The sequence below is a fragment of the Pelophylax lessonae genome (assembly GCF_965119305.1).
Source record: "Pelophylax lessonae genome assembly, chromosome: 10".
Lineage (NCBI taxonomy): Eukaryota > Metazoa > Chordata > Amphibia > Anura > Ranidae > Pelophylax > Pelophylax lessonae.
This window is the reverse complement of record NC_138777.1, coordinates 162,616,492-162,638,129: the sequence shown is the minus strand read 5'-3', so window position 1 is coordinate 162,638,129 and position 21,638 is coordinate 162,616,492. Positions and strand designations below refer to the sequence as shown.

At 43.6% G+C, this 21,638-nt stretch overlaps 1 protein-coding gene across 1 annotated transcript in view; it reads right to left on the bottom strand.

Annotated features, from left to right (window-relative positions):
* The window catches only part of MUS81 (MUS81 structure-specific endonuclease subunit), a 235,989-nt gene that overhangs the window by 166,356 nt on the left and 47,995 nt on the right, over positions 1-21,638 (bottom strand). The window contains exon 3 of the mRNA XM_082269643.1: positions 5,169-5,302. Coding sequence (XP_082125769.1) covers positions 5,169-5,302 — 134 coding nt within the window. The remainder of the gene's footprint in view (positions 1-5,168; positions 5,303-21,638) is intronic.

Genomic DNA, 21,638 nt, shown 5'->3' with positions numbered 1-21,638 from the left:
CTGGATCAGCGGGCACTGGAACAACAGGCATCAGAACAGCGGGCACTGGATCAGCAGGCTCAGTAGAAGGCACCGGATCAGTGGGCACTGGATCAGCAGGCTCAGTAGGAGGCACTGGATCAGCGGGCACCGGAACAGCAGGCATCAGAACAGTGGGCACTGGATCAGCAGGCTCAGTAGGAGGCACCGGATCAGTGGGCACTGGATCAGCGGGCACTGGAACAACAGGCATCAGGACAACGGGCACTGGATCAGCAGGCTCAGTAGGAGGCACCGGATCAGTGGGCACTGGATCAAAAGGCTCAGTAGGAGGCACCAGATCAGCGGGCACTGGATCAGCAGGCATCAGAACAGCAGGCTCAGTAGGAGGCACTGGATCAGTGGGCACTGGATCAGCGGGCATCAGAACAACGGGCACTGGATCAGCAGGCTCAGTAGGAGGCACCGGATCAGTGGGCACTGGAACAACAGGCATCAGAACAGTGGGCACTGGATCAGCAGGCTCAGTAGGAGGCACTGGATCAGTGGGCACTGGATCAGCGGGCATCAGAACAGTGGGCACTGGATCAGCAGGCTCAGTAGGAGGCACCGGATCAGTGGGCACTGGATCAGCGGGCACTGGAACAACAGGCATCAGAACAACGGGCACTGGATCAGCAGGCTCAGTAGGAGGCACCAGATCAGTGGGCACTGGATCAACAGGCTCAGTAGGAGGCACCAGATCAGCGGGCACTGGATCAGCAGGCACTGGATCAGCAGGCTCAGTAGGAGGCACCCGATCAGTGGGCACTGGAACAACAGGCATCAGAACAGCGGGCACTGGATCAGCAGGCTCAGTAGAAGGCACCGGATGAGTGGGCACTGGATCAGCAGGCTCAGTAGGAGGCACTGGATCAGCGGGCACCAGAACAGCAGGCATCAGAACAGCAGGCACTGGATCAGCAGGCTCAGTAGGAGGCACTGGATCAGTGGGCACTGGATCAGCGGGCATCAGAACAACGGGCACTGGATCAGCAGGCTCAGTAGGAGGCACTGGATCAGTGGGCACTGGATCAGCAGGCACTGGAACAACAGGCATCAGAACAGTGGGCACTGGATCAGCAGGCTCAGTAGGAGGCACCAGATCAGCGGGCACTGGATCAGCAGGCATCAGAACAGCAGGCACTGGATCAGCAGGCTCAGTAGGAGGCACTGGATCAGTGGGCACTGGATCAGCAGGCTCAGTAGGAGGCACCAGATCAGTGGGCACTGGATCAGCAGGCTCAGTAGGAGGCACCAGCTCAGGGGGTACTGGATCAGCAGGCTCCGTAGGAGGCACCAGATCAGTGGGCACTGGAACAGCGGGCATCAGAACAGCGGGCACTGGGACAGCAGGCTGAGAAACAGGCACCGGATCAGCAGGCTGGGTAACAGGTATAATTGTATGTGTTGGGAAAAATCTCCTTTTCTTTTTAGGTTTAGATACAGGAATCTTGCTAGTGGTTGCAGGGCTATGAATAGATTGTGAAGTAGATGGAAGTGAAATGGCAGTATTGGGAGATGGTGGAAAAGGAGAGACAGTTACAGAGGAGAATTTCTGAGAGGTTGCTATGGGCAACAGGGTAGTAGAGGAAGTTTTCACAGGGTTAAATGCAGGAAAAGTGCAACTCGTTAAGCCAGGATATGAACAAGCAGTGGAAAGCAAACCATACCTAACTGCAGCTGTGGTTGCTACGGGTAACGGAGAGGAGAAACTTTGAGAAAACTGGTGTCCAGAGGCAGAAGTGGATTGGTGTGAGTTAGCTGATGCTAAATTGGAAAGATCTGACCAGGTTTGCAGTAAGGCCTGAACAAAACTCAATTTACAACCCCCTTGTCTGATTAGAGAATATACAGCAGTCATGCAATCCAACAGGGCCTCTGGAGAATACACTGAATAATGTTCAATAAAATAGGGTTTATCATCTTCCAAGAGCCACACAAGAGATACCACCTGAGAGACACTAAAAGGAGGAGAATAATCATCACCACCCTTAGGGGTATTAGATAAAGCCAATTCTGCACAGAGCTGAATAAGTGGCTGAATCTCTTTGAACAAAACTCTGCCTTGGTCAACAAACGAGTGGGCCAGACGGATGCATTCCAACAACTGCTCGCTAGTGTAAGTTTTCAAAATTTGGCGACAATATTCCCTGTCTTCTGTTACAAGCAAAGAAAAATAAAAGACCTCCTCTGACTGCATCTTGCAACAACCAGAAAATTCCTAATTCCCAGGTGCAACCGATCTGATCGTTAGTGGCTTCAGTATTCTGTCAGGGATACCACATGCAGGCATCCAGCAAGGGTGATCAGATCAGTTGGCTGCACCAAGGAATCAGGACCAAGATGGATAAAGATGTAAATAAGTTTATTAAGCAAAATGACACACTCCAATACCAACACCAGTGACCATAAACAAGTAAACAAAATATAAATGATAACAGTACAAAACCCCAATAGAACCTAACAAACTATATACAAAAGAATGGAGCAAACAATAGCAGGACAGGACAGGGACAGGAGACAAGGAAAGCAGGGAGCCAGGTACAGGAAGCAGGGTACAGGGAACAGGATCAGAATACAGCATTCAGGATACAGGTTTCAGGATCAGACAGGGACACGGCTAGCAGAGAAAATACTGAAGCACTGAGCCTCAGTGAAGGGCGGGCTTATATTCCCTCAGCAGTCCTCAGGTGCAGCTTAATTAAAAGAACAGTCCAGCTGCTGGGAGACACCCGCTGGTGGGCCCTGGAACTGCGCCCCTCAGTTCCAGAAACAGTGCCACCAGCAGGTGACCCACGTAATGACACTGATCCTGACAGGAAGTGTAGGAAGATTTGTTCTCCCAGGGGCCTGAACCTGGGCTCAGTAGGAATCCAAACTCGCCCGTGGAAGAGGCTAGGGATACAAAGACTGTCCTGTCCTGTGGCAAAGCTCTAAGAATCGAATGAGTTCCAAACTTGCTTGTGGCAGAGGCCTAGGAAACTGTCGGGTGCAGCTACAGAGAAGGCCACCATTGAGAAGGCAGGAGAGAGTCTGTTAAAGCAGTATTAAACTCAAAAAACATTTACTATAGTGCAGCTTACCGATTCTTAAATTTGGTTGCTGCCTTGGTTTTCATTCTTTAAACCCCTTTCACATGGGTTTTCATCCGACCGTCTACAGATCCAATACAGGTTCATTGTCAACATGTAAACAGAAACTGAACAGGTATGGGTGTCACAAAAGGTGGCACCTGTCCGATTCAACTCTATTTCAACTGGTCTGTTCCTGGACAAATGCCTTTTGAAAGAATCCTTAGGTTTTTTCCCTTTATTTTCACCCAATGATCTGGACAGTGAAGTTGGCCATACATTAGTAAATTTTCCAATTAACTTTTGCACAAAAATTAGCAAAATTTGAAAACGCTTAGTACATTCGATGACTCAACAAATATAATTCAAAAGTACTTCAAAATGTAGGTTGCTTTAAACTTTTTACTCTGGAACAAATGGACTTTACCATATGAAAACCACATGCACTGTTTGAAATTCATTTGTTTGAGAAACTTTTCAATCCTGCTCCTTTGAACTTTTGAAAATGAGCATCATTTTGAGCCCACTAATGATTAAAAATTTGAACGAACATTCTTAAAACTAAAAAATTCTGAACAAAATTCTACTATTGTATGGCCAGTTTAAGTCTTTTACTTTTCACCTTCTTTTAACAGACCAAGTTGTCCAGCAAAAGTGACAATTAATGGGTTAAGAGCAGGTTCACACTACCACGACTCAAAGTCGCCCCGACTTTGGGCGACTTAAGTCGCCCGTGCAGCACGACTTCATCACGGCTTGCAAACGACTTCTCATAATAGAAGTCAATGCAAGTCGCTCTGACTTCGCCCAAAAGTAGTGCAGGAACCTTATTCTAAGTCGGAGCGACTTGAGTCGCTCTGATTAGAACGGTTCCATTGCACAGCCAGACAAGTCGGAGTAGTGTGAACCGGCTCTAAGACAAACCATTTAACATTGACAGTGGTCAGCTTTTTTTATTTATGTAAAAGCTTTATCCCAAAAGAAAAAACAAAAATGTTATTGTAACTTTTTTTAAAAAAGTGTTAGCTAGAGATCAGCTTTATTGCTAGTCAATCCATCTAAATCTACTGGTGCATCTACCAGCACCCTCTCCCCAGATTGACCATGCTGCTGTCCAAAGGTGTCTCTGTTCCTCCTCCTTTAAGAGAAGAGACACCCACATCCTGGCTGGTACCCTAAAATAAGAAAACAAATGCAGCTATCTCATTTAAGGACTGGTAAGCTGCAATATATTGCATTTTTGTTTTGGGTTGAATTTTGCTTTAAAATCAACAGCTACTGTGGGGGTTTAGAGGAGCTACATACCAAAAACACAGTTATATTTTGGGAATATACTTCAGGTTTATACTTTTTGTTGGATTCCAATTTCTAATAAAGAACCCATTGGTAAGATATCTGCATTTGACTGTACCTACTTGCTACCATTACAAGGGGATCTCACATCCATGTGAAAGTTTTCACATATTTTATAATATGGAAAATGCAGTAGGAGTAGAATTAGAAGAAATATTTCTGGTGAGAAATTTGAAAGCTGTCATTCCTGACATCTAATGTGCAAATTTTCTTCCTTTAATACTTTGAGTGGGTAACCCAGAATAAGTATACAAATAGCACTTTGACTTTCCGGATCAGCAGACCTTCTGTCTTAAAATACCATAATCAAGAGGATGAGCTTAATAGCCAGGCAACCAGCATTATTCCTTATTTCTCTTGGGGAAGGTTTACTTTAATGTTTGGGACAGGGAAACCAGAAATCAAATGGAATTTAAACACAACACAGGTGGACAGTTTCAAACAACCAACATATAGCAATAGCCATTCTTTACAATTCTTGGTATTACACAGCAATTAATTTGAATCATGCATGAAGGACTGTGACATTTATTATAGAGATAGATCATACATATAAAGATGTGTTCTTCATTATACTGGAGATAAAGCCTTTAAGCATTTTAGCAGGAAATCTGGTTAGAAGATTGTATTAAAAATTGAAGCAGTAGCTGATATGGAAAATTGCAATAAGCCCGCAATATAGTGACACATTTTCACACATGTAGGTATACACAGCTCACTTACTGTGGGGGATGGACCTTGGTTGACTTCTGGTAAGTTTGGTTGCAGTGAAGATATAGGAAGGGGGGATTGGCTTCTTTGATGGTTTTTTGATGTAGCGTTGGAGTTTGGAAGCAAATGTATTGAGGCATTAGGACCTAGAAACAAAAAGATATAAATGAGGATATAAGATATGATCAGAATTTCAAGCATGTGGTGCAGCATTTACTTGTGAAGCATTAAAATACAGGTTAGTGGATAAAGTTGGACAGTTAGAACTTTTTGCAGATTTGGAATGTGGAATTGTTTCTATTCAAATGTAGTTCTACAATATTTCTAATTTTAAAAAACTGTAGTTCATTTTAGTGAGCTCACCGTTTTTAGTTCCATACAGAATAATCTGGTATGGGACACTGCAATTTAATATTTGTTAATTTTTTTTCCAATTTAATATTTGTTAATTTTTTTTTAATGATAACTTTAAACTCCATTTAATGGGCCGGTATCGATGGACCTTTTTCCACTTCAGAACGGTTTCTCTTCCTATATAAGTCTATGGGAATGTAAAGGCAGATGAAACAGGTCAAATGCAAGATACCTGCACCTGTAATCCCAGAAAAGTCTCCAACTGGTGTCAAAAGCACACACTGCATTTGCACATTCAAGCCAGTCAACACAGGCCCTAATTTTGCTGTGTACATTAAAAACTCACACCTCCTTCAATAAAGTGAAAGATTCAGGTGTTTAACTAGAACGTTCTAATGTGTTCAAAGTAGCTGGAACTTATAAGGATCCACATAGCTGTTTTTTTTTTTTTTTTTTATTCAAATAAAGGTTGTTAAGCAGAAAGCAATGTGTGTAGTCACATTTAGCAAATGACAATCTTAAACCTTAGAGGTGTTCTGTACACTCATGAATTAACAGCCGTCACACATTCATCATGGCTACTGTTATAAACCCACAAGAAACCAAAATGTTTGGACTTATTCAACATGGTGCAAAAAGTGAATTCCATTTGGTTGTTATGGTTGCTGCTCTAAGCGCCAAACACTATTTTGAATAAGTCTATTCATTCATTTTCTACTAGAACAGGAAAAATCATCAATTGTGGATATTCAACACTAGGTGGCAGCAGTGTTATTGCATTCATTAAAAAAAAAAAAATCTTAGAAGCCATTTTATTGTTACAGCAACCTAAACAAACAGAGATCACATCTCAATCCAAGCTTGAACACGTCTAGAAATTCTCTCTAACAAGTCCTTGGTGCATGCAAATTCTTTCACCAGGCTGCTCTGAAAATCATGCTTTCACTCGCCCAATGTTGGGGAAAAGACCATGCTATTACTTCCATAATTGTCTGCATAGAATTAATAATTTCCATCCATCCATCACCTTATTTACAGCTGTTAAAAAATGTCACACTTTTGAGTGCAGTATTGCAACTATTTGCATCTACTTTGTATCCACAAAAATGTGAACTAGACGTTATGATAAAATAAGAAAATATACTCCATGCTACGGACCACTGTATGTGATGAACAAAGAATATATAATGAGCTGCTGCCCCCCACTGAGTCTACTGCTATCAGAGTCAGGGATGTAAATGGATTTAATGGAAGTGGGTGTGTGTGGCCCGGCTAGTTATTAGCTGAGTGACTAAATTGAATGTAGTGATTACTAAAATAAATTACAAATTCATAAATTTATAAAAAGTATGCAGCCAAGTGTGCGCTAACTTCTTTCAGAGAGACTATGCAATTCATCCAAACAAAATATATATATATATATATATATATATATATATATACACAAAGATATAAAAGGATGTACAAAAAGTGTCAAGTGCCATGTCAATAAATACTAAGTAGCAATGTGGATTCAAAAATAACATTAATGTAACGTAATGTTAAAATAACCTGCAAAATCGATGCTAGTGAGTCCATATATTATTATACAGCTCTCACACTGTGCCGGGGGTCTTTACACGTGCTCCCCCCCCCCCCCCCGTGTTGACCTCACTCACCAGAAGCCTTTCCCCCTGTGGGCTGCATTCGCATTCACAGCTCTATTGTGGCTGTACACATGCTTCAGATCCAGGGCTGTCCTCTCCTGCGTCTGCCCCTCCAGATCTCTCACATGCGAAGATAACAGCAGACGTACCCCCCTAGTGTGTTATCGTTTGAAAACATTTCTTTTATTTAAATCGCATATATTGCACTTACATTGTGGAAAGAAACATTCAGCATTTAAAATCAGGAAGTCCGCTCCTGATGATGTCAATGTGATGAAACGCGTAGGTCGGAGCCTCCAGTGTCATTGCATCACTTCCAGTCTGAAGCCGTGGAACGCAGATACGGTTCCAGACTTCCTGATTTTAAATGCTGAATTTTTCTTTCCACAATGTAAGTGCAATATATGCAATTTAAATTTAAAAAAAAGTTTTAAAACCATATCACACTATGGGGTATATCTGCTGTTATCTCCGCATGTGAGAGAACTGGAGGGGAAGATGAACAAAGGGGAGGACAGCCCTGGATCTGAAGCATGTGTACAACCACAATAGCACCGTGAATGCGAATACATCCCACAAGGGGGAAAGGCTTCTGGTGAGTGAGGTCAACACGGGGGGGGGGGGGGAGCACGTGTGAAGACCACTGGCATACTGTAAGAGCTGTATAATAATATATGGACTCACGATCATCAATTTTGCACGTCACTGCTACTTAGTATCTATTATTTTATTGACACGGCACTTGACACTTTTTCACATCCTCATATCTTTGTATATGTATATACAGCTGCAAGAAAAAGTATGTGAACCCTTTGGAATGATATGGATTTCTGCACAAATTGGTCATAAAATGTGATCTGATCATCATCTAAGTCACAACAATAGACAATCACAGTCTGCTTAAACTAATAACACACAAAGAATGAAATGTTGCCATGTTTTTATTGAACACACCATGTAAACAGTCACAGTGCAGGATGGAAAAAGTATGTGAACCCCTAGACTAATGACATCTCCAAGAGCTAATTGGAGTGAGATGTCAGCCAACTGGAGTCCAATCAATGAGATGAGATTGGAGGTGTTGGTTACAGCTGCCCTGCCCTATAAAACACACACACCAGTTCTGGGTTTGCTTTTCACATGAAGCATTGCATGATATGAATGATGCCTCGCACAAAAGAGCTCTCAGAAGACCTACGATTAAGAATTGTTGACTTTCATAAAGCTGGAAAGGGTTATAAAGGTATCTCCAAAAGACTTGCTGTTCATCATTCCACGGTAAGACAAATTGTCTATAAATGGAGAAAGTTCAGCTCTGCTGCTACTCTCCCTAGGAGTGGCCGTCCTGTAAAGAAGACTGCAAGAGCACAGCACAGACTGCTCAATGGGGTGAAGAAGAATCCTAGAGTGTCAGCTAAAGACTTACAAAAGTCACTGGCAAATGCCAACTTCCCTGTTAGCGAATCTACAATACGTAAAACACTAAACAAGAATGGATTTCATGAGAGGATACCACAGAGGAAGCCACTGCTGTCCAAACAAAACATTGCTGCACCTTTACAGTTTGCACAAGAGCACCTGGATGTTCCACAGCAGTACTGGGAAAATATTCTGTGGACAGATAAAATCAAAGTTGAGTTGTTTGGAAGAAACACACAACACTATGTGTGGCGAAAAAGAGGCACAGCACACCAACATCAAAACCTCATCCCAACTGTGAAGTATGGTGGTGGGGGCATCGTCTGGCACTTTGGAGAGGTGTTCTCTTCACGGAGGAATCCCAGTTATTTTAGATCTTTAAGTTCAACTCATGAAAAATGGGGGCAAAAAACAAGTGCTTTTATCATTTTGTTCAGTATAATAAAGCATGTACTCTCAAAGTGAAACTATACTAAAAAGACTAACCAAGAGAGGCTTTTTTACTTCTGTACTGCTAATTAACTCTTACAGATATCTAACTGGATATTGAACAGCAGTAATGAGTGAATATGCACAAGTTTGATTTGCTGGGGGACTGGTGAATCCTGGTTTAAAGTGGAAGAACCTGAATCTAACAGTAAATCACATTGAAGTCCATAAAGGTAAGTCATGTTAGTAAATTCTGGCCATTTTTACAGCTCATAGGCAAGTTATTGTTAAAAAACAGATAAAAGGGAAATTTACCGATCCAAAAAATAGGAATTTTGATGTACCTGTAATTTCCTTATTTTGGAGTAGAGTAAAAGACACATAACTGGTATGCTTATATCATATGTTATTGGATTGCTACCTTCAGGTGATTGGATACTGGTAAAAAGCTTGTCCATATAACCCAATGGTTCAATGGTTCAAACAAGTGTTATAACTCTGAGAGCAGCTTCTCAATCTTATCAGTTTGCTTCTTGCAAAGAAGTTCCAATGACCAACACTTAAGCCATAGGATCCTTCTCATGTGAACAGCTATAGTGCCCATCCGTGAAAGCTGACCTATGCAGTTTTCCTAGGCCTTCAGTGAGAAACCAAAAACTCTCAAAAAATAAAATAAATCTTCCAGGATCTGGCAAATGGCAGGATCTTCTGGGTCTGATTCTCTTGAATGGAGCACAAGCTTCTAACAAGCATCTACTACTGCCAACGGCATCTGCAGAGCCGCTCCAACCAGGAAGAAGAGGTCTTTAAAGAAGGCCTATAACATCCTATCTATGGTGTCTTATTAGACTGGAACCTCATCCACTGGAACTGTCAGGTCCTATTTAAGTCAGAAAAAGCTAGGTCAACAGCAAGAGAACCCCATTTCTTGTAGAATTCCACCTTTATGATGTACTGGAGAGCTTCAAAGTGAAAATACCTTCTCCAGGTGAGCTTAATCGGCAAACGTTAATGCAGTTGGCTGGCTAAAGCATTTATTGCAATTTGTGTGAACTAAAAATCCCTGTTTTTCATTGCATAGTTTGCTGGAAAGGGTGAATAGCAGTGTGTAGAGGGTCCATTCAGAATTTGTAGTGTTACTATGTGGTCACACCCCTTTAGCACCTGATCATTTAAATACATATACAAGCTTTTGAGATTTGAGCACAGGTATATTCTTTTTTCTCAATCAGCAAACTTCGCCTCTTGTAAGCGAGGGTTCTCAGGAAAGGACTGAATTTTTGGCAGTCACCAGAAACCAAAACCAGTCACTTTGGGGGAAGGATTCCGACAGCGTAAGTTAGGGTTAGCGCGTGCCACATCTGGCCCACCACGGTCTTCTGTGTCTGAGATAGCCCTGGACATTAAGAATCCTCCAGGAAGAACTTGTTTTCAGAGGATCAAAAAGGGAAAAAGGGAAAGGAAAGCATGCATGTTTGTGTCTCAGACATTCCAAAATAAAACCCCTAAGCTTCCCTTGAAATAAAAAACATGGAAGTCTGTGCTGCTGAAACACCAGATAAAGGTCAAGGTTTCAGAGTTAAAATTATCCTTTGGGGAGAAATTGCAGGGCAAACTTTTTAAGGGGGTCCCCTCTACTTGATTAGGGATTTGGGAGCCTGTCCAATTGCGCCCCCCCCCCCTTTCACCTCTCTGCCCGAATTCTGAATTCCACTATAAGCAAAGGCACTTGCTATGTCCATAGCTGGAGGACCAGCAGGTCCAGTCTTCACCCATCATGGAGGGCATGCCTTACAGGACCCTCAAGGACTTGACTCCCCTGGATCCTTTCCATGGATCACTGCCCTGGATCTCTATAGCACCCTGCCAGAGGTCATTGGGTACATTGCACTCTGAAGAGGTCACTGTCCACATAATCCAGCTCCAACTGGCAGACATTACATGCTGCTATCACTTTTTTGCAGGGTATGGTCCTCTCTTGGCCTTATGGCCATAGTGACTGATCTATATAAAGTCCACCACTGCCCACGAAGGGGTTTAGGAAACAGGCTAGAAGTCATTGGAACAGAATTCAAAAGAGAGATCTTCAGAGAGAACAAGAGGCACAAACATCACATAACTAAGAACTGAGGGTTATCTGAGCTAGGAGGGGTTAGGTCTGGCTTATTCCTGCTTTTTTGGCCAATGTCCATTGGTCTGAAAGTGGCAGCATTAAGCAGTCATACATATGAAATCCTGTGTATCTGTGATGTACAAATAAAGAAATACAGGTTTGGCAGATGCCTTATCTCTGCCACTAAACATCAGTCACATTGATTTGAGGAGTTCGATTGCATTTAGCAATGACTGTGGATGCCTAAGTCAGCTTCAAACCAATCTGCCCAATGAAAAAGAATTTGCCAGTGTCTATTGGATTTAATTTATCTAGTAAAAAAAAAAAATGTGAAAAGTATTGCTGTATTTGATCTTTTAATGGTCATAGAGCATCGCAACACCTACTGTATTTGAAACAAAGCTGGTTTGAAGAAGGCAAGAAAGGCCCTATAAAGTTGAGGTTCTCAAATGTGAATCGTTACCTCTTATACAAGGCCAGGCCATATATTGCTTCTCTATTCCACAATCACTGGGAATGTCAGTGTTTGAAAATGTTACTAGGATCTTCATTAATGGACTGGGATACATGACATAACACTGCAGGAAAGACTTTCACAGTTACACCACAGCTATGTTAGCAATGATTTCAAAAGCAGTTGTCCAGGGCTTTATTTTTGTAGCTTGCTTCAATATTTCCTATATGCTTTACAAGTTAACTTTTAATAAGATTCTCCAAATATGTGTAACCTTCACTGTAGCATTCTTCAATAATTTCCAAAACTTCATCACATGCAAAACCCCTTCAAAATGTTATACATGTACAGAAATAAAAAAAAAACTCTCTTATGCTAGACTGGAGAAAACAGCGTGCTAATCTGAGTGTAGCATTTAAAAACAAACCGGTTTATTGGTGAGTGGTAATAAACTTGCATAGTGGTAGAAGTAAAAAAATTTTTTTTTTTTTTTTTAGTAAGCCAGACTGTCGGTCTGTGTTGTACGTGATCGCCAGTCCCGGCCTTACCGGTGGCATCCAGGGCTCTGAGGCTGGAGGAGATCTGCAGGGCAGGTGGTCACATCGTCATCTGTGCTTGTTAGTGCACACATTCAGAGCACGCGCGCTCCTTCGCCAAGCATCCTGATGCCTTTTTACTTCTACCATGTGAGTTTATTACCACTCAATAAACCGGTTTGTTTTTAATTGCTACACTCAGATTGGCGCTGCTCTTTTCTCCTCTCTTCCCACTGATTACAGAGTCTCCTTCTACTCTGACAGCTGGCTGCCAACACAGTGACCTCCAACCCCTGGCAAAAAGTACTCACTCTTGGAAAATGTTCTTTTAGTTGTTTAATTGTGTAGGAAAAAAAAATAATCACAGACATGTCTTAAAACCATTTTCATTTTACATTCCAACCTTCTGGCTTTAAGAAACACTTAAAGAAATAAATAAAAGAAATAAAAAAAAAAAAAAAACTGTAGTCAATTGCAACTGTTTATGCAGACATACACTACAGTACACCGCTAATACAGGTCCGTCAAATAAAATTAGAATATCATCAAAAAGTTAATTTTTTTCAGTAATTCAATTCAAAAGGTAAAACTCATTTTATTTAGATGAGTTACACACAGAGTGATATATTTCAAGCATTTCCTTTCTTTTAATTTTGAGGATTATGGCTTACAGCTTGTGAAAACCCAAAATTCAGTATCTCAGAAAATTTGAATATTACATAAGACCAATTAAAAAAAACTGGATTTTTGTCTTACCGTAAAATCTTTTTCTCTGATGTTCATTGACGGACACAGCTCCATATCTTCTTGACCCTTGAGTTATGCTGCCCTCTACAGCAGTAGGACACTAAGTGGAAAAAAGTTTGACTACTCCTATAGAGCAGTCCCAGGGGGTATACTCCCACTTCCTGCTATACGTCTTCAGTTTTGTAACAAGCAGTGTCAGAAGAACATATAACCCAACTAATTAGAGGGGTGGGTGCTGTGTCCGCCAATGAACATCAGAGCAGTGTCCCAAAAGCAGTGTCAACATGAGGGGTGGGAAGAACACAGCAATAAACATACTTCCCAAAGGCTAAAACGTAGCTAAAACTGGAGCACAACCAGGAACAACTGGAGCTCATCTGACAAAAAAGTACACCCTCAAAAGTACCAATACCTGGTTTAATGATCATGGTATCACTGTGCTTGACTGGCCAGCAAACTCGCCTGACCTAAACCCCATAGAGAATCTGTGGGGGATTTATCAATATGAAGGAAGATGAGGAACACCAGACCCAACAAAACAGATGAGATGAAAGCCACTATCAAAGAAACCAGGGCTTCCATAACACCACCACAGGTTGCTTGCCTCCATGCTACGCAGCATTGATGCAGTAATTCATACAAAAGGAGCCCCGACCAAGTATTGAGTGCATACTATAGTGTACATGGACAGACTTTTCAGTAAGCCAATGCATCTATATAAAATATAGGGGTTTAACTTTTTGAATTGAATTACTAAAACAAATTAACTTTTTGATATTTTAATTTTCTGAGATGCACCTGTACGGTGTTGCACAATCTCTGGCTTTTGTAACATCTTAATTCTCTGGGTCGTTGATTTAACAATAGACAAACATTATTCTTCATCAATCCGGCTCCAACTTTCTCTTATTGCAGTTGCCAGATCAGCTTTGCAGATTGGAGCTTCGTCATTAACCATTTTCTTTAATTTCCACCTTTAGGTTCTCTCCCAGTAGCATATGGACTCCTCAGCATAAAGGACTTTCTTAAATTATTATCCTTTAAGAATTGTTGCCAAATTTGCTCATGTGTACTGAATTGCTCATTTTGTCATGATCTGACACTTCAGGGTACTGAACCTAGTGCTCTCAAAACACTCCTATCTTATGCTAGACTAATGCAAATAAATGGTTTATAAGGATTACTCAATAAATCCTGTCATTTTAGGCAATAGATCAGGTCTCGACAAACCCCAGGTCGCTATTGCAACCAGAAGTTTTGAATTGGCGCCTAGGCTGCTGTCCAAATGCTCCCCACACCCGCCATGTATCCCGAGCTCTGCTTGCCCATCTGCAGCCGGGTAGAGGGGAGGGAGGAGAGTGGACACACGCGTGATGTAATTTCCGTTCCCAGTTAACAGATTCCCCCGACCATCATGGACAGGAAATAATGTAATACGGTGCGATGTGCATTGCATTACATTCAGTGGAGCACAGGGGAGACATGCAGGGTCTTTTAGACCCTGCATGTCTCGTTAACCAGCCCCAGAAGGTTTTACCCCCTTAATGACCAGCCCATTTTTTGCGATACGGCACTGCGTTACTTTAACTGACAATTGCATGGACATGCGATGCTGTACCCAAATAAAATGTATGTCATTTTTTGCCACAAATAGAGCTTTCTTTTGGTGGTATTTGATCATGTCTGCGGTTTTTATTTTTTGCGCTATAAACAAAAAAAGACGACCGGTTTGAAAAAAAATAAAATATTTTTTTACTTTATGCTATAAAACCCATCCAATAAAAAAAAAAATGTAAAAAATCAAATGTATTCATCAATTTAAGTCAATAAGTATTCTGTTACATATTTTTGGTAAAAAAAAATCCCAGTAAATGTATATTGATTGGTTTGTGCAAAAATGTTAACGTCTACAATCTATGGGATAGATTTATAGAATTTTTATTTTTTTTACTAGTAATTGCGGTGATCAGTAATTTTTAACAGGACTGTGACATTGCGGCAGACAAATCTGACACTAAGTGACACTTTTTGGGCACCAGTGACACCAATACAGTGATCAGTGCTAACAAAAATGCACTGTCACAGTATTAATGACACTGGCAGGGAAGGGGTTAACAGCAGGGGTGATCAAAGGGTTAGGCGTGCTCCTAGGGGGTGCTTTCTAACTGTGTGGGGGGTGGCCTAACTGGAGGAAGACAGAGATCAGTGTTTCCGCTTAGCAGAAACACAAGATCTCCATCTTCCTTTCTGACATAGCAGTCTGCCTTGTTTACATAGGCAGACTGTCATTCTGCCTCTCCTACGAATGATCGGCGGGTCCCGGCGGACATCGCGCCGACGGCGCGCACCCCAGACCCAGAGCACAAGCCGACTTACAGGTACGTCGGTTCACACAGGAGGGGTGCCCTGCTGCAGTATATCTGCGAGGGGCTGTCCTTAACCACTTAAGCCCCGGAAGATTTTACCCCCATTCCGACCAGGGGGTATTTTGCGATTCGGCACTGCGTGACTTTAACGGACAATTGCGCGGTCGTGCGACGCTGTACCTAAACGAATTTGGCGTCCTTTTTTTCCCACAAACAGAGCTTTCTTTTGGTGGTATTTGATCACCTGTGCGATTTTTTGATCACGCGCTATAAACAAAAAAAGAGCGTCAATTTTGCAAAAATAGCAATATTTTTCACATTTTTTTATATGAAATTCCCCAAAAAAAAAATTTAAAAATCAAAATTTTTTTACTTTTTCGGCCAATTTGTTTTATGCTACGTATGTTTGGTAAAAAAAATCGCAAAAAGCGTATTTTGATTGGTTTGCGCAAAAGTTATCGCGTTTACTAACAAAGGGAAAGATTTCTGTCATTTTTGTTGTTTTTTTTTTTAACGTGTAATGGCGGCGATCTGCGATTTTTTTTGCGGTACTGCGACATTGGGACGGACAGATCGGACCCTTGACTGACATTTTTGACACTTTTGGGGTTACCAGTGACATTTCTACAGTAATCAGTGCTATATATATGCACTGTTACTGTAAAAATACACTGGTAGTGAAGGGGTTAACTTTATTTGGGAGGGAGGGGCTGTGTGTATCCCTAGGGGCGTGCTTTCTACTGTGATTGGCTGGGGCTTGAGCTGTATGGACACTGATCAACGGATCTACATAGTAGATCCGAGAGATCAGTGTCTTAACAGCAAGGAGAATGACAGGTGGCTTGTTTACACAAGCTGCCTGACATTCTCCCTCTCCCCCGCCGATCGCTGAGTGACCGGCGGACATCGGGTCCGCCGGTCACAAGCGCGGGGGGGTCCGTGACCACGCGGGAGCGCGCCTCCGGGGGCGCGCGCTCGCTCCCTAGACCCTCACAAGCTAGTGACGTAGCCCTACGTCACTTTGCCTGTGAGGGGCTGACTGCCGACGTAGATCGGCGTTAGGCAGTCGGCAAGTGGTTAAGTGGTTAAAGAGAACCTGTCACCAAAAAAAAAAAAAAAAAACTTTATATCCCCTATGTGAAGAAAAATTTTTTTTTAAAAAATGTAAGTTACACCTAAGTACATATAATCCCCCCCTCCCAAAAATTGAGACCCCCACCACCACATATACACAGGTACAAACGTAAATGCATGCAACGGGGCACCTACGCCTAAAAACATTGATTGCAATGCACATTACATATTGTCGCTCAGGCCGGAATGAGAGCAATATTTCTAGCACCAGACCTCCTTCCAAACGCTAAACTGATTGACTTATAGGGGACTTTTAAAGCGTCCCCTATGGAAAATATAGTGTACTGACATATTTAGGGTTTGACATGTTGGGTATCTATTTACTCGGTGCAACCTCTGCTTTTATATTTACCCAAAAATTTTATAAATTTACTGCATTTTTGTGCCCCCTAAAATCAACTTTTGATGTGTTTTTTTACTGAAATTTTACTGAACCTTTACCAGCTGAAAGGGGCAGGAAGCAATCAGCAGGTGCCTGAGAGATGGTGAGTGGGGAAAGACACAATTATGTGAGGACTGTGGACTGTCTGAATACTGGGACACTGTGCCTTTGCGCCATTTCTGGAATTCTGGACCCTTGAAGCAGGCCGTGGCCTTTAAAACCCTGTTAAGGGTCCTCTCACACTTGTGCTACCCAAAAGTCGCAAGATTCTACCACGATTTTGACTGGACTTGAAGCACTGCCTATGTCTTTGGACCTCAAAACGCATTAAAATTGGCCCAAAGTAGTGCCAGGACTACTCTGAAGTTGTTGAAAATCCATTGAAAATCATGGAGTACGACTTGTCATGCGACTTTGCAGTTGCAAATCGCAGGACAAGTTGCACAAGTGTGAAAGGGGCCTAAGGAACAGGTTTCATGGACAGTAAGCTAAAGCCTTTATTTTGTGTACCAGGAGTATTAGCCCCCATTCACACTAAGGCAACCTGTGAGGCGACCTGGTCGCCTCACAGGTCGCCGCAGGTCGCCTCCCATAGGGAAGCTGCGGACCCGTTCTAATAGGAGCGACACAAGTCGCTCCGACTTAGAAAAAGGGTCCGGAGCTTCTTTGGGGCAACCAGGAGGCGACCGCCATAGACTTCAATGTTATGAAGTCCGTGGCTGCCGCTCCGAGGTCGCGGCGCGCTGCTCGCACCACGATCTCGGAGGTCGCCCCGGGAAGTAGCGTCGCGGTAGTGTGAACCGGCGCTAAACGGTTTTGTTTATTGTTTCATGTTGAAATAAGCGGTTTCTAATTATCTTTTTGCCAAATAAAGACTGTTACTTTTACCAACACAGCTAATGGTGATCCCGGGCTCCACCATATCTCTAGCTAAACAATTACAACACAGATGATCTCATGCTAATAAAAAATGTTCTATTAAATCCCACTATTATGCAATACCATTTTTTCATTAAACATATTTTTGCACAAAATCAGAATTCAGCAAGTAGGACTAAAACGTGTACAGATATTAAAGCTGAATTCCACTTATTTATTTTTTTTTTTTTCGCAGTTACATTAGTCCAGCTTGGAGAGGCGGGGTGATGAAATCAGAATCTCCACCTTGTACAGTCAGAGAGGCAAGGTGAAGGACAGTGAGGATCACTGTAATAGTGCTTCCACAGCAGTGGCGGCTGGTGCTCAAAATTTTTGGGGGGGCGCAAAAAGAAAAATGTAATAGGTATTGCTTCGCGTCAAAAAACACAGTAAAAAATTGCGTGACTTTGAAGTCATGGTATAGGCATGGCACAGGTGATGGTATAGGCATGGCATAGGTGATGGTACAGGCATGGCACAAGTGATGGTACAGGAGATGGTATAGGCATGGCACAGATATGGTATAGGCATGTCACGGGTCATGGTACAGGAGATGGTATATGCCCCCTTTCAATGCAGTGACCAGCGTACATGCCCCCTTTCAATGCAGAGACCAGTGTACATGCCCCCTTCAATGCAGAGTTCAGCGTGCGTGCCCCCTTCAATGCAATGAACATTGTGCTGTGCCCCCTTCAATGCAATGAACATTGTGCTGTGCCCCCTTCAATGCAATGAACACTGTGCTATGCCCCCTTCAATGCAATAAACACTGTGCTGTGCCCCCCCAATGCAGAGTTCAGCGTGCATGCCCCCTTCAATACAACTGTGCTGTGCCCCCTTCAATGCAATGAACAATGTGCTGTGCCCCCTTCAATGTAATGAACAATGTGCTGTGCCCCCTTCAATGCAATAAACACTGTGCTGTGCCCCCTTCAGTGCAATAAACACTGTGCTGTGCCCCCTTCAATGCAATAAACACTGTGCTGTGCCCCCTTCAATGCAATGAACACTGTGCTGTGCCCCCACAATGCAGAGTTAGCGTGCATGCCCCCTTCAATGCAACTGTGCTGTGCCCCCTTCAATGCAATGAACAATGTGCTGTGCCCCCTTCAATGCAATAAACACTGTGCTGTGCCCCCTTCAATGCAATAAACACTGTGCTGTGCCCCCCTTCAATGCAATAAACACTGTGCTATGCCCCCTTCAATGCAATAAACACTGTGCTGTGCCCCCTTCAATGCAATAAACACTGTTCTGTGCCCCCTTCAATGCAATGAACACTGTGCTGTGCCCCCCTTCAATGCAATGAACACTGTGCTGTGCCCCAACAATGCAGAGTTCAGCGTGCATGCCCCCTTCAATGCAATAAACACTGTGCTGTGCCCCCTTCAATGCAATAAACACTGTTCTGTGCCCCCTTCAATGCAATTAACACTGTGATATGCCCCCTTCAATGCAATTAACACTGTGCTGTGCCCCCTTCAATGCAATAAACACTGTGCTGTGCCCCCTTCAATGCAATAAACACTGTGCTGTGCCCCCTTCAATGCAATGAACACTGTGCTGTGCCCCCACAATGCAATAAACACTGTGCTATGCCCCCCTTCAATGCAATAAACACTGTGCTGTGCCCCCTTCAATGCAATAAACACTGTGCTGTGCCCCCACAATGCAGAGTTCAGCGTGCATGCCCACTTCAATGCAACTGTGCTGTGCCCCCTTCAATGCAATGAACAATGTGCTGTGCCCCCTTCAATGCAATAAACACTGTGCTGTGCCCCCTTCAATGCAATAAACACTGTGCTGTGCCCCCTTCAATGCAATGAACACTGTGCTGTGCCCCCACAATGCAGAGTTAGCGTGCATGCCCCCTTCAATGCAACTGTGCTGTGCCCCCTTCAATGCAATGAACAATGTGCTGTGCCCCCTTCAATGTAATGAACAATGTGCTGTGCCCCCTTCAATGCAATAAACACTGTGCTGTGCCCCCTTCAGTGCAATAAACACTGTGCTGTGCCCCCTTCAATGCAATAAACACTGTGCTGTGCCCCCTTCAATGCAATGAACACTGTGCTGTGCCCCCACAATGCAGAGTTAGCGTGCATGCCCCCTTCAATGCAACTGTGCTGTGTCCCCTTCAATGCAATGAACAATGTGCTGTGCCCCCTTCAATGCAATAAACACTGTGCTGTGCCCCCTTCAATGCAATAAACACTGTGCTGTGCCCCCCTTCAATGCAATAAACACTGTTCTGTGCCCCCTTCAATGCAATAAACACTGTGCTGTGCCCCCTTCAATGCAATAAACACTGTGCTGTGCCCCCTTCAATGCAATGAACACTGTGCTGTGCCCCCACAATGCAATAAACACTGTGCTATGCCCCCTTCAATGCAATAAACACTGTGCTGTGCCCCCTTCAATGCAATAAACACTGTTCTGTGCCCCCTTCAATGCAATAAACACTGTTCTGTGCCCCCTTCAATGCAATGAACACTGTGCTGTGCCCCCCTTCAATGCAATGAACACTGTGCTGTGCCCCAACAATGCAGAGTTCAGCGTGCATGCCCCCTTCAATGCAATAAACACTGTGCTGTGCCCCCTTCAATGCAATAAACACTGTTCTGTGCCCCCTTCAATGCAATTAACACTGTGATATGCCCCCTTCAATGCAATTAACACTGTGCTGTGCCCCCTTCAATGCAATAAACACTGTGCTGTGCCCCCTTCAATGCAATAAACACTGTGCTGTGCCCCCTTCAATGCAATGAACACTGTGCTGTGCCCCCACAATGCAATAAACACTGTGCTATGCCCCCCTTCAATGCAATAAACACTGTGCTGTGCCCCCTTCAATGCAATAAACACTGTGCTGTGCCCCCACAATGCAGAGTTCAGCGTGCATGCCCACTTCAATGCAACTGTGCTGTGCCCCCTTCAATGCAATGAACAATGTGCTGTGCCCCCTTCAATGCAATAAACACTGTGCTGTGCCCCCTTCAATGCAATAAACACTGTGCTGTGCCCCCTTCAATGCAATGAACACTGTGCTGTGCCCCCACAATGCAGAGTTAGCGTGCATGCCCCCTTCAATGCAACTGTGCTGTGCCCCCTTCAATGCAATGAACAATGTGCTGTGCCCCCTTCAATGCAATAAACACTGTGCTGTGCCCCCACAATGCAGAGTTCAGCGTGTGTGCCCCCTTCAATGCAACTGTGCTGTGCCCCCTTCAATGCAATAAACACTGTGCTGTGCCCCCTTCAATGCAATAAACACTGTTCTGTGCCCCCTTCAATGCAATGAACACTGTGCTGTGCCCCAACAATGCAGAGTTCAGCGTGCATGCCCCCTTCAATGCAACTGTGCTGTGCCCCCTTCAATGCAATGAACACTGTGCTGTGCCCCCTTCAATGCAACTGTGCTGTGCCCCCTTCAATGCAATGAACACTGTGCTGTGCCCCCTTCAATGCAATAAACACTGTTCTGTGCCCCCTTCAATGCAATGAACACTGTGCTGTGCCCCAACAATGCAGAGTTCAGCGTGCATGCCCCCTTCAATGCAATAAACACTGTGCTGTGCCCCCTTCAATGCAATAAACACTGTGCTGTGCCCCCTTCAATGCAATAAACACTGTGCTGTGCCCCCTTCAATGCAATAAACACTGTGCTGTGCCCCCACAATGCAATAAACACTGTGCTATGCCCCCTTCAATGCAATAAACACTGTGCTGTGCCCCCCTTCAATGCAATAAACACTGTGCTGTGCCCCCACAATGCAGAGTTCAGCGTGCATGCCCCCTTCAATGCAACTGTGCTGTGCCCCCTTCAATGCAATAAACACTGTGCTGTGCCCCCTTCAATGCAATAAACACTGTGCTGTGCCCCCTTCAATGCAATGAACACTGTGCTGTGCCCCCACAATGCAGAATTCAGCGTGCATGCCCCCTTCAATGCAACTGTGCTGTGCCCCCTTCAATGCAACTGTG